This window comes from Orbicella faveolata, unplaced genomic scaffold (genome assembly GCF_042242905.1).
Source record: "Orbicella faveolata isolate gen_17 unplaced genomic scaffold, um_ofav_v1 contig_15, whole genome shotgun sequence".
Lineage (NCBI taxonomy): Eukaryota > Metazoa > Cnidaria > Anthozoa > Scleractinia > Merulinidae > Orbicella > Orbicella faveolata.
The window spans coordinates 374,741-385,937 of record NW_028301542.1 but is presented as its reverse complement, the minus strand read 5'-3'; the positions used below and the strand labels follow the sequence as shown (position 1 = coordinate 385,937).

The 11,197-nt window shown below is 40.6% G+C and overlaps 2 protein-coding genes and 1 long non-coding RNA gene across 3 annotated transcripts; 1 reads left to right on the top strand and 2 right to left on the bottom strand.

The window, feature by feature from the left end:
- The first annotated feature begins 58 nt into the window (after positions 1 to 58).
- LOC110069155 (neuropeptide FF receptor 2-like) lies at positions 59 to 3,131 on the top strand. Its single transcript, XM_020776625.2, has 2 exons — positions 59 to 180; positions 1,226 to 3,131. Exon 2 carries the CDS (start codon positions 1,304 to 1,306, stop codon positions 2,369 to 2,371), a length of 1,068 nt encoding a protein of 355 aa, XP_020632284.1. The 5' UTR covers positions 59 to 180; positions 1,226 to 1,303; the 3' UTR covers positions 2,372 to 3,131.
- A 990-nt stretch (positions 3,132 to 4,121) lies between these two features.
- Positions 4,122 to 7,980, bottom strand: LOC110069154 (tubulin alpha-1D chain-like). Its single transcript, XM_020776624.2, has 6 exons — positions 7,902 to 7,980; positions 7,546 to 7,768; positions 5,857 to 6,005; positions 5,065 to 5,457; positions 4,657 to 4,944; positions 4,122 to 4,493 (listed from the first exon to the last, which is right to left on the bottom strand). The coding sequence occupies exons 1-6, from the start codon at positions 7,902 to 7,904 to the stop codon at positions 4,191 to 4,193; spliced, it is 1,359 nt and encodes a 452-aa protein (XP_020632283.1). The 5' UTR covers positions 7,905 to 7,980; the 3' UTR covers positions 4,122 to 4,190.
- A 1,388-nt stretch (positions 7,981 to 9,368) lies between these two features.
- LOC149113048 (uncharacterized) lies at positions 9,369 to 11,164 on the bottom strand. The gene is made up of 2 exons (XR_016206646.1): positions 11,047 to 11,164; positions 9,369 to 10,720 (listed from the first exon to the last, which is right to left on the bottom strand). It is a non-coding gene; the product is annotated as an uncharacterized LOC149113048 (long non-coding RNA).
- Between the last annotated feature and the right edge of the window lie 33 nt (positions 11,165 to 11,197).

Genomic DNA, 11,197 nt, shown 5'->3' with positions numbered 1-11,197 from the left:
CTGTCACGTTCTATAAATGGCAGTATCAGACCCATATCGGGTTTACATGACTGTCCTGCGTGACGTCATGTTTCTACAACTTGTGTCTTCAAGCGGATTGTTGTGTTCTTGAGTTTCGCTGGCCGCTTTCGCCTCGTTGAAAAATCTGAACATCACAGGATTGTTATCTTCAGAAACACAGTGAGTATATTTCAAGATATGTTGTTTTTGAGAGCGTTTCAGCCATGAGGGATGCTGATGACAACCTAATACCTACAATAGAAGTAGATTCCAAGTTCAGATTTGAAATTTTTTCGTGAACGTGTAGAATTACTCAATCGGTACAAAGTAAAATATGATTTTCCCACACCAATTAATAAAACTGCACAACGCGGCTAAGGTATTCTCATGTACTCAAGGTACGATAAATTAGATATACTAAGTATTACAATGATGTCTGTGTAGTTATTCGCGAGTTATTCGATCCGATTTGTTCAGTTCGTGACCGGACGCACTATGAAGAAAGCGCAATGGTACGCACAGCTAGGGAAATTTGGCTTGTTGGTGATCTTTCCCCCGTCGTTTCATGTGCTCAGAAAGATATTTTCGAGAAATAGTTTGACCAAAAATAGGTCCAGAAACAACTGCAGTTCGGTCAGAACTTTGAGCATTTATGTAGCATATACCTGGAACATTGATAACTTAGGAACGTTTATATATAGGAACTTTAGTATGATCAGATTTTAATACTAGCTAATAATATCGCTCAATTCTGACTAACTCTTGTTGCGTTATGTACAATTACCCCACAAAATTGCGCAATTGTTCGGTAGGCGTTTCTGTAAAATTTGTCTGCGAAAATTCTCATTACAACAATTAATTAAGTAAAGAATGAAAAACTAAGAAACCTTTGATTTTAATGTATTTACTGATTCGGTTTGTCAATGGAAAGCTATAGATGTGCTGCGTGACGAGCAAATGTTGCGTGGTAGGCAGACAACCAGACGACAAAATGTTGCATGACAAACATCTCTTTGGAAAGCCTTTTGTCACGCAAGCCTTTTGTCACGCAAGCCTGGCTCATTCGTTTACATGAAAGGACGTGGGGACGGGAACTTCCTGTTCACATTACGTGAAAACTTCTCATCCATGAGCTAAAACAAAAAGATTATCCCTATTTAAAATCAAAAAATTAACCTAGTTTTATTTGCACTGATGTGCTTTTTTTGTTGTTTTTTTTTTCAAGAAACTGAAACAGCTCTACGAGAGCGAGAAGCCAAAAATAGAAAACACTCCAGTTCTGTGATCTCTAGCCTTGTGAAAAATGTCGAACTCTGGAGAAGGTGACATGCTGTTGATGACTTGTGAAACAGCCAAGGAGATTGCCAAAATGTCTGAGGTAACAGCCTTCTGTCTTATTGTCCTTGGAATTTTCATTAACGCTACAGTCTGCGCAGTCATGCTGCTTAACAAGTGCGTGTTAAAGAACTTGTCGAACTTCTTCGTATTTCACTTGTCCGTGGCGGATTTGATATTTCGGTTATTGACCGTGGGACCGGTAATATACCTGAGCACAGTTTACAACACAGATAAGTCAGGCATTCCATGCAAACTCCTTCATTTCTTCTCCTCGGCTTGTGGCGCTGCGTTTTTTGTCTCGCTTGTCGTTATTTCAGTTGACGTGTACCGTGACGCGGCGTCGCCGCTAAAAGGTGTCATGTCACCCCGTACTCCATTTCTTGTCGTGTTTGGTGTGTGGTCCTACGCTGCAGTCTTTTCGGGACCTCTCATGTACAGCGCACAGAGTGTCCTCTACACGGAGATTCCAGAAGTTGCCAGAAATTTGACAGACGAGCTCAAGAACTGCAGCGTTCCCAAGCTATGTGATTTCTACAGGAACTGGAGCGGACAGCTGTCGACCACACTCTACTTTGTGATGGCTTTCCTAGTCCCCCTGGTTATCATGGTGATCTTGTTCCTGCTGACGTACGTATATCTCAGGAGAGATTACAAAAGTGGTGCCATCAGTAGAGAAACTGCCAATGCCAAGGGAAAAGTCACGCGCATGTTAAGTGCCCTCTCTCTGGGCGTGGTCATCTGTTGGGGGCCTACTGCTCTCATTTCCATGCTTCGTTCTTATGATGGCCTGGCTGATGTAGCTCCTGATATAGTCCTGATTCTTGCTATTATCACAGAGCTGATGAAGTTCATGAACTCGCTCTTTAATCCAATGATTTTTGCCTGTTATATACCCAACTTTAGTAAGGATTGGTTCGGCCTGTGTAAGAACTGCAAGTGCTGCGGGAAGGCGAAGGACGTTGAGAATCCATCCATTCGACGGAGACACATTATTCAATCGACGGAGTTTCGTGACAGCCAGACGATGATGTAACTCGAGCGTGGCCAACATAGGACAGCGTTATACACGACAATTTGGTGATCGGGCGTGGTGTGTAACGCAATATTTCCGTGTAACGACAACAGCTATTTTAACCATATAATTTCCTAATATTTAAGAAATGGAAAGCTTGTCCCGAGTTATAGAAACATGGGTGGAGGTTTGGGATAATGAGTTCTTCCAAACTTCCACTGTTTCAATCGAGATACAGAAACACGATTTTTAACCAATCAGCGCGCACATTTTTGGGGGGCTATTTTCTAAAATTATATAACAATATAATTTTCTCATATAATTGTATAATTATGTAATTATATAATTTTATTAATTTCCCTAGCAATTTACCATTTTCTTTTCAAAAATTCCTTCAGTTAAATATTAATTTTGATAATTTAGTGATACATCGGGACAACGTCCCGCGTTCATGAGTTTTTTCCTAGTCGCCTCCCGGACTCGTGGTGGACAATGTGTTAGCAAAACAGATAAACTGCTTCGGAGCGAGGATAATAATTAATTCAGTAGAGTAATCTGACTGCCGAGTCTTACAGGTTAGGGTAATTTTAAAAACTATATGAAATGCAAGGCTAAAACTACAGCACAGCACGATTTTTCCGTTATTGTGTGAACTGTGGTAAAACGGAGAATATAAAACCATTCAATGAGGAAAATAAGCAGTAAAGGAAATCACAGGATGGACATCACTTTCCATAATTATATAACTTATATCATTAAAGCTACTCCTTATGTTTCAAAACCAGCCTTCGTGTGTACTGATGTACTGTAAAAGAACCTTCCTCTCCATTTTTGTGTCTGAGATTTTTGCTTAATCATAAAGTTTAAACCTTACATAAAAACACTGTCAACTTTTTCGGACGAAAGGTAAGCAAAAACTGCTTTTTTATCCGTTCGAAGTTGGCCCCAAAATTCGCGGTCATCTTGGCCCGGCCAAAACCCTTGTGGCGTCAGTGGTTGTATTACTCTCCTGTCGTGCTGAAAAGAGCGATCATAGGAGAAGACTAGTGTTCTTAACCAAAAAAAAAAAATAACACTTTAGGACATCTCAGAACTGTAGAGAGGTGTCAGCAACAGTAGCCTTACAATTGAGGAGGAGAAGACTCGATCCTGTGGCCTTTTTCTCTTAAACTGGATATTTCCAAGAATTTTCTGCATTATGTGAACAACCAAACGAGTCCGATTATTGAAACAGTTCTATTGTTCTCAAAGCACAAAATGTTCGCGATTCTTAGTCAAATGCAGTGGTGGTTACAGAACTTGAGCTAAGGGCGGGGGGGGGGGGGGCGAGGGGCGGTTTTGTTTTGCTTGCCCTGCCGGCTTTTCTTCCCTCTGTGATTTTTTTTTCTTTTTTTCAGCCAAAATAAGGGGGGCCCGGACGTTAATCTCTTTGTAATTCGCATGAATCTCCACTGCAAGCTAGTTCCAGTCGAATACCGACAATACGAATGTGGCCTATTGATACCACCGGCTTGTCGGACCCTTCAACGTCCAATGGAATTTTTCTGAGCAATTGTCTTACCTTAGAAAACTCCAGACCTCATCTGTATTTTTCCGCACTTAAAATAGATCGCAGATTTCCATACTTTATCAAGAATTTTCCTGTCGGAATTATTTTGGAACAACGGAACTTATTCAAACTCTTGAGGTGGGTTAAAATGAGAATTTGACAATCACATAACTCTGAATCATCTCTAAAGTGGACTTAAACACCAAAAATAAACAAAGATAATTACAGAACAAAATCTTTTATTGCAACGATAATTGTTCTGGCAACAAGCTGACGTGAATGATCACGTGACTAGTATTCTTCTCCTTCCTCCTCCTCGCCTTCAGCATCAGTAGAGTCCACACCAACTTCCTCGTAATCCTTCTCCAATGCTGCCAGATCTTCACGAGCCTCAGAGAACTCTCCTTCTTCCATACCCTCACCCACATACCAGTGGACAAAAGCACGCTTGGCGTACATCAGATCAAACTTGTGATCCAGACGGGCCCAGGCCTCAGCAATAGCTGTAGTGTTGCTTAACATACACACAGCGCGTTGAACCTTGGCCAAGTCACCGCCAGGAACAACTGTGGGAGGCTGATAGTTGATGCCAACCTAAATTAAACAATCTCCATTTATTATCATATCCCTCCTCGATTTGAACGATAAAAGCATAGAATGGAAGAAAAGGAAAGGTATAGCAACATAGCCTAAATTACCAGGAACATTTTAGGGCCACAAATAAGCTGATAAATATTTTAAATCTCGAATTACAAACCTTGAAGCCAGTTGGGCACCAGTCCACAAACTGAATAGTTCTCTTGGTTTTGATTGTCGCAATAGCTGCATTCACATCCTTGGGTACCACGTCACCACGGAACAGCAAACAGCAGGCCATGTATTTGCCGTGACGTGGGTCACATTTAACCATCTGATTGGCTGGTTCAAAGCAGGCGTTAGTAATTTCAGCAACACTCAACTGCTCGTGGTAAGCTTTCTCAGCAGAGATGACAGGAGCATAGGTGGCCAGAGGGAAGTGAATACGCGGGTATGGCACCAAGTTGGTCTACAAAAGTGAAATATCAAACGAAATTTTATCCCTGGATTTTAACATCTTACAGTGAAATTCCTATGTAACTAGAGGAATGAACTAAGTTTCAAAAAAGTATCTGTAGCTGGTAAATACCTGAAACTCAGTCAAGTCAACATTCAGGGCACCATCAAAACGGAGTGAAGCTGTGATGGAAGATACAATCTGTCCAATCAATCTGTTCAGGTTGGTGTATGTTGGTCTTTCAATGTCCAGGTTACGACGGCAGATGTCATAGATGGCCTCATTGTCCACCATGAAGGCACAATCTGAGTGTTCCAAAGTTGTGTGAGTGGTCAGAATAGAGTTATAAGGCTCGACAACAGCTGTCGCAATTTGTGGCGCTGGGTAGATTGAAAATTCTAGCTTGGATTTCTTTCCATAGTCAACAGATAAACGCTCCATAAGCAGAGATGTGAATCCAGAGCCAGTACCTCCACCAAAGGAATGGAAGATGAGAAAACCTTGCAAACCAGTGCATTGGTCAGCCTGACAAGAAAGACAAACCAAAACATCAGTCATTGAGCATACATTGACTTCCCAAGACTACAACGAACCAGAGAACGCCACTCTTTACATATAAACTACTTATTAACCGAGAGTGAGGTCTTTACGGGAAAATCTCCAACCAAGACCTTGCCGTATTGAACGAGCGATAGAAATGTTAATACGGCAAGGGGGAGGTTTGAGATTTTCCCGAAAAGACCGAACATTCGAGGTTAATAAGTTGTTTATTATGTGTCTTTTTGCTTTGGTTTTGCAGGCCCGTAATCGGTCCGTGGGCATTAGGGGAGAATAATGCTCTATAACTAGCCAATCAGAGTTCGCGTTATATCGGTTACAAACACTAGCCATATAATAAATGTACGTAAGGTTTCTAGGGCTTACCAATTTTCTGATTCTGTCAAGAACCTGATCAATCATTTCTTTTCCAACTGTGTAGTGACCACGAGCATAGTTGTTAGCGGCATCCTCTTTGCCAGTTATCAACTGTTCTGGATGAAAGAGCTGTCTGTAGGTACCAGTACGAACTTCATCTTTAACATAAAATTATTATCATCATCAGCAGCAACAGCAGTAGCAGCACCACCACCACCATTTTCATTATTAGTATTATTTGTCATTGGCCGTTTTCACACTAGAGATGGATAATCCGTCTAAGGCGGGTTATCCGTCCAGCACGGATAATCCGTCTTAGTGTGAAAACGGAACGATGTTTATTTTAGACGGATAATCTGTCTATTTTTATCCGTCTAAACTAAACACCGTTCCGTTTTCACACTAAGACGGATTATCCGTTTCTAGTGTGAAAACGGCCATTATTATTATTATTATTATTATTAATTATCATTATCTGACCGCACTGAGTAGAAATTAAAAAAAAATTCTATCGAAGGGAGAATTTTCGCGCGAACGGCCTTAAGCGCTTATTCGAGGATTGCTTTTTATTATTATTATTATTATTATTATTATTATTTTCAAGAATGGGTTGGCTTTTTCACAAGACAAATTGGACACAACATCATCATTCTACACTTTATTTAAGAGTAGTTGCCTATAATCGAGAAACATTCAACTCGAAAACGCAATCCTCGAATAAGCGCTTAAGGACGTTCGCGCGAAAATTCTCCATTCGTTAGAATTTTTTTTAATTTCTACTCAGTGCGGTCAGATAATGAGCTACTTGCGTCAGAAATGCGAAAAAAAAAATTGGGGGTCACCGACTTCGTTTCAAAGATAAAGCGTGTGGAAAAGTACCCTGATTTTAAAAAATTGGCGCACGTAATTCAGCATGGTCTACAGGGGTTTATAGTTAAAAATATCGAAGGCGAGTCAACGGAGGCAAACGATCTTAGTCACATTTTGTAGAAGTGGATCTGTTGCGTAAATAATTCCAAATGTTACTAACGTTTTTACAAAACTTAACCCTTTAAGAGGCATTTAAAACCGTCGCACAGATAAACGAAGAGCTAAAAAGAACGGAATTCGATGGTGCATTTTGCAAAATATTCAAACTTCTAGTCGATAGATTTTCTTAATTTTTTGCCAAGGGTAGACAATCGGTAGAGAAAATGAGCCATCAAAAGAAAAATAGGGGTCACCGAGCGTCCGAGATCGTTAAGTCCAGTGTCCCGTCCCGATCGCTTCGCCCATTCTTCTGTTTCGCGCTCGCCAACTGTTTTTTTTTTCGTCCTCGCCTGGAGCCTGTTCGCAGGCTACGCTCAATCCTGAAAAATGGCGTGGCGTTAATTCGGAACATTTGAAAACGAGCTATTTGTTTGAAATAAACATAGCTGCATCTGAGTGTTAAAACTGTACAAGTTTCGCTAGATTCCGAGCACAGTTTTATTTATTAAGTAATACATATGATGATTCAAAGCGTACAGTCCGTGACGGGACGTACTCGACAAATGGTGTTAAAAAATATTTTTATTTATTCCCAAGCTTTCACTTTGCGCCAGAAGCATGATCAATTCTCACGTGTGACTATGAATAAGAGAAAAGCAGTCGAAAAGTTATTTATACATCTGGGTGAACATGTACAAGCATCGAAGATGAGATGCCTTTTTAACTTACCGACAACTGTTGGTTCTAAGTCAACGAACACGGCACGAGGAACGTGTTTTCCTGCTCCAGTCTCGCTGAAAAACGTGTTAAAAGAATCATCTCCTCCGCCGATAGTCTTGTCGCTCGGCATTTGGCCATCAGGCTGAATTCCATGCTCCAGGCAGTACAACTCCCAACAAGCGTTGCCGATCTGAACTCCGGCTTGGCCAACGTGTACAGAAATACATTCACGCTAAAAGTTAAAATGGAAGGTAGCATTTGCGATAATTCGCTACTTGTAACTATTCCAGAGCCCTCATGCGAAGGCAAGATAAAGCAATTCTCTATGCGGAATAAGACAAGACGACATTTCTGTTTTCACTTACCATGTTTACGGTTAAATTGCAGTGATTAACTTCCCTCGAAAAGGCGACGCTTGCAATTCAAGGCAAGAAGTTTTCTGGTCCTAATGTTGATTCAGGTTACCCTTATACCAACCGTATTTGCATAGCAAACACGTGTTGGTTGATACCATCACGTATATCACGAGTTTTGACCAATCAGAGAGTTCCAATAAAAAAATTAACAATTATTCCCCCGAGTCCCGCCGAGCACGGCTTATTCAACTCTTTTCTGTCCCTTTGTGTTTTAGAAACCGTTCTGAAAAGGTGCCAAAATGATTGAACCCTCCTCGGATTAGCTTTTACAGCGAAATTAATTGATATTTCTATGGAAAACATTGATTGGAGAGACGAACTTCCTATTTTCACTTAAATTAACTTCCAATTCAAGCAAAGTACCACAAATAAAAGAAAAAGGAATTAAGGAAAATGAACGAAACTACTAGAGTAAACTATTTCCGAGTTGCCTTTTGCCTCGTTGGCAGAACGAGTCTTCGAGCGGAACCATTCATATGAAAATCTGTTCGCCTTGTTACTAAGTTGCATGCAAGTCAAACCATTTTCGCATGAGACTCGTTTTGAAACAGAGGCTAGGTTACAAATGCTTTGCGAACAGCTTTCATGTTCGTAATAAATTAAATGGAAAAGTGAGAAGGCTAAGCAATAACAGATGACCGGCTGTTTTTACAGTGAGTCTATCAGTAGTTTGCAAGACAAACGAGGCGAAAAGAGAGGGTTCCCAATAGGTTTGGCGGGATGCGGGATTTGGCTTTTTTTCGCAGTGATATTTGGGATTTGAGCTGAAAACAGGGGCGGGAAGCGGGAAGTAAAATTACGAGCGGGAGCGGTATTTCGTGTTTTTATAGGATTGGGATGTGGGATTCGTAAGGGAAACAGAGCGGGATATGGGATTTTAATTCTTAAATGACTTCATAAATTGTTATTTGACCAGCGCAAAAACCACAAGCTGGCAGAAACGAACCTTTTGTGCGTATAGCTGCGTCAGGTTTCAAGTAATGAATAGCAACGGCTCTGTACCCTGTCATATTCTGCCATACATGCATCATGAGATTGGCCGGGTCCTACTAGAACGGATTCAAATACTTCCAATTTTTAACCAGGAAAAAATTGGCAAAAATTAGCAAGTTCCAAATTTTGGTAATGGTCGCGTTAGACCAACATCTGTCCATTTCTGACATTTTCGACACTTGCGTCTGCAATCTTGCCCCCCCCCCCCCCCCAACCCCCGATCCTTTCTAGTTTTTCTAGTCTTTTGACCTTTTCCGGAGCGCTTGTCTTGTTTTGACCAGGATGGCCACACCGGATGGCGGTGATAGTGATTTACCGTACGGTGCGCCATATATTACGGAAATGATGCGCGAGCAGGAATTCCTTCATTCGGAAAGAAAAGAACTGAGCCTAGATTTCAAGGAAAGTGATGACGCTGAAAGCTTTGAAAGAAACTGTCAAGTGTATTTACGGGCTATCTCTTAAATATGGGAATGAACAATCTTTTTCTTTCACTGATACGTGGACAAAAAAAAAAAAACCGTAAATTAACCGTTTACGGAAAGAAACGTTATAATCATTTGTGTTTACTTATCTGCTACCCATTGAATTCTTTTGTGATCTTTTATACGATATCTATTTTTAAAACGTTTCTGTGTTAACAATTAAATTAATTACTAATTTAACAAATTAATAAGTAACGCAGAAACGTCTTCGAATAGTTGGCGGGATCGGGATTTCCAGGCAAAAAAGGGCGGGATGGCGGGATTAACAGGAAAAAATGGACGGGAAAGCGGGATCTGAGAACCCTATTGTGGATCCTCAAAAGAGACCCCGGGGAAAAGGATCAATGACCCTTTCTCCTAGTTTGTATTTCTTTTAAAACCAACGAATACTTGACCGCAGACTGAAGTGTAACAGATGAAACTGATCTTTACCAGCCACAATTGTAGAAGCATCAAGCTGAGTGATATTTTGATACCTGAAAGCGTTTGGAACCTTGCACGAAACTTGATCCGTTCCGCGCTTCTTTTGGTCTCCGTTTCTGTCTGGTTTTTATTAGGTTAGATTTCCGCCCATTTCCCAAAACAGCGGCTTGTAGTCTAGCCTAGGTTTCTATTTTATTGATATATTTTCATTGTCTTACGTATTTATACGCTACAATAAGCATTTTTTAAGCGTGAAAATGTTGCACCCAAGAAAAAAGGGTGCTATATTACACCCCTACCCCCTTAACGTCCAGCTCTCTACAAATGTTCCTTCTGTTTCTTTTTCCTCTTGGAATTTCTTACCGTATTTTCAGTCCGAAGCAGCTCTAAAACCCATACTTTAATAGGTGACATGTTGTCGAATTTATAACCATTGTCGACTGTGAAATCAATTTTAACTTTCGGCAAAGATTACAAAATAAACACAAAGGTCCATTAAGTCTAAGAAGTTACAATACTAATAAAACAATCATTTGAAAGGTAAGCAGGCAGGTGTTAAGCCTCCAAGGCAGAAGCTCTTTGGACCCGAAGAGCGACTGCGAAGAAGGCTAGCAAGTGTTAAGAAAGCCATTAAGATGTCGCGTTACACATATAGACAGTTTCCTTCCTGGTGTCGAAATGAAGAATTTTGGTAAAGCCGTGCCGTACGTAATCTTGATTCTGCGCGGAAATGACCATCCCTAAACTGCATCCTCTGCTGTAATCCATCTTCCTCTTTGTAAGGTATGTGACGTACATTATATCTTTTGAAAATGGACCGCGGGGGGAGGGTCGAGTTGAGCAAATACCAAAAAGCGAAATCCTGTGCTGCAAAAAGGCAGAGAAAAACAGTCGTGCGCAAGCGAGCCACGCTAAAAAAATGGTCGGAACACATCAATAAAAACACTTACACAACCTGATATTAGACTAAAAGATTTTTAATAAGAAACTTTGCCTAAATGCTCACTTTCCATCCCTGTAAAAACCTTAATTTTAGACCAGCTTGCGTGATGTGCAGAATCACGTGTCACAGCATTTAGATACTCTGGTGCAGTGAAAAATGAAATTGGTTCGTATTTCTTAAAAAAAAGATGTCTTATATCAGGAGAACTTTCTTTTACTGAAAATTTATCATTCTTTTATAATTTCCTTACCTTGATCCATCTTTATAGCAAGCTAATGCCTTGTGGTCCCCTTCGTAGGTCTTTGTAACATGTTACTTGATCTGCAATCCCGGAAACAGATCATTTGCCGGGTCTGTCAACGAAGTATGTGCTTTTGAAATTAGCTGTTATCCCAGTAATG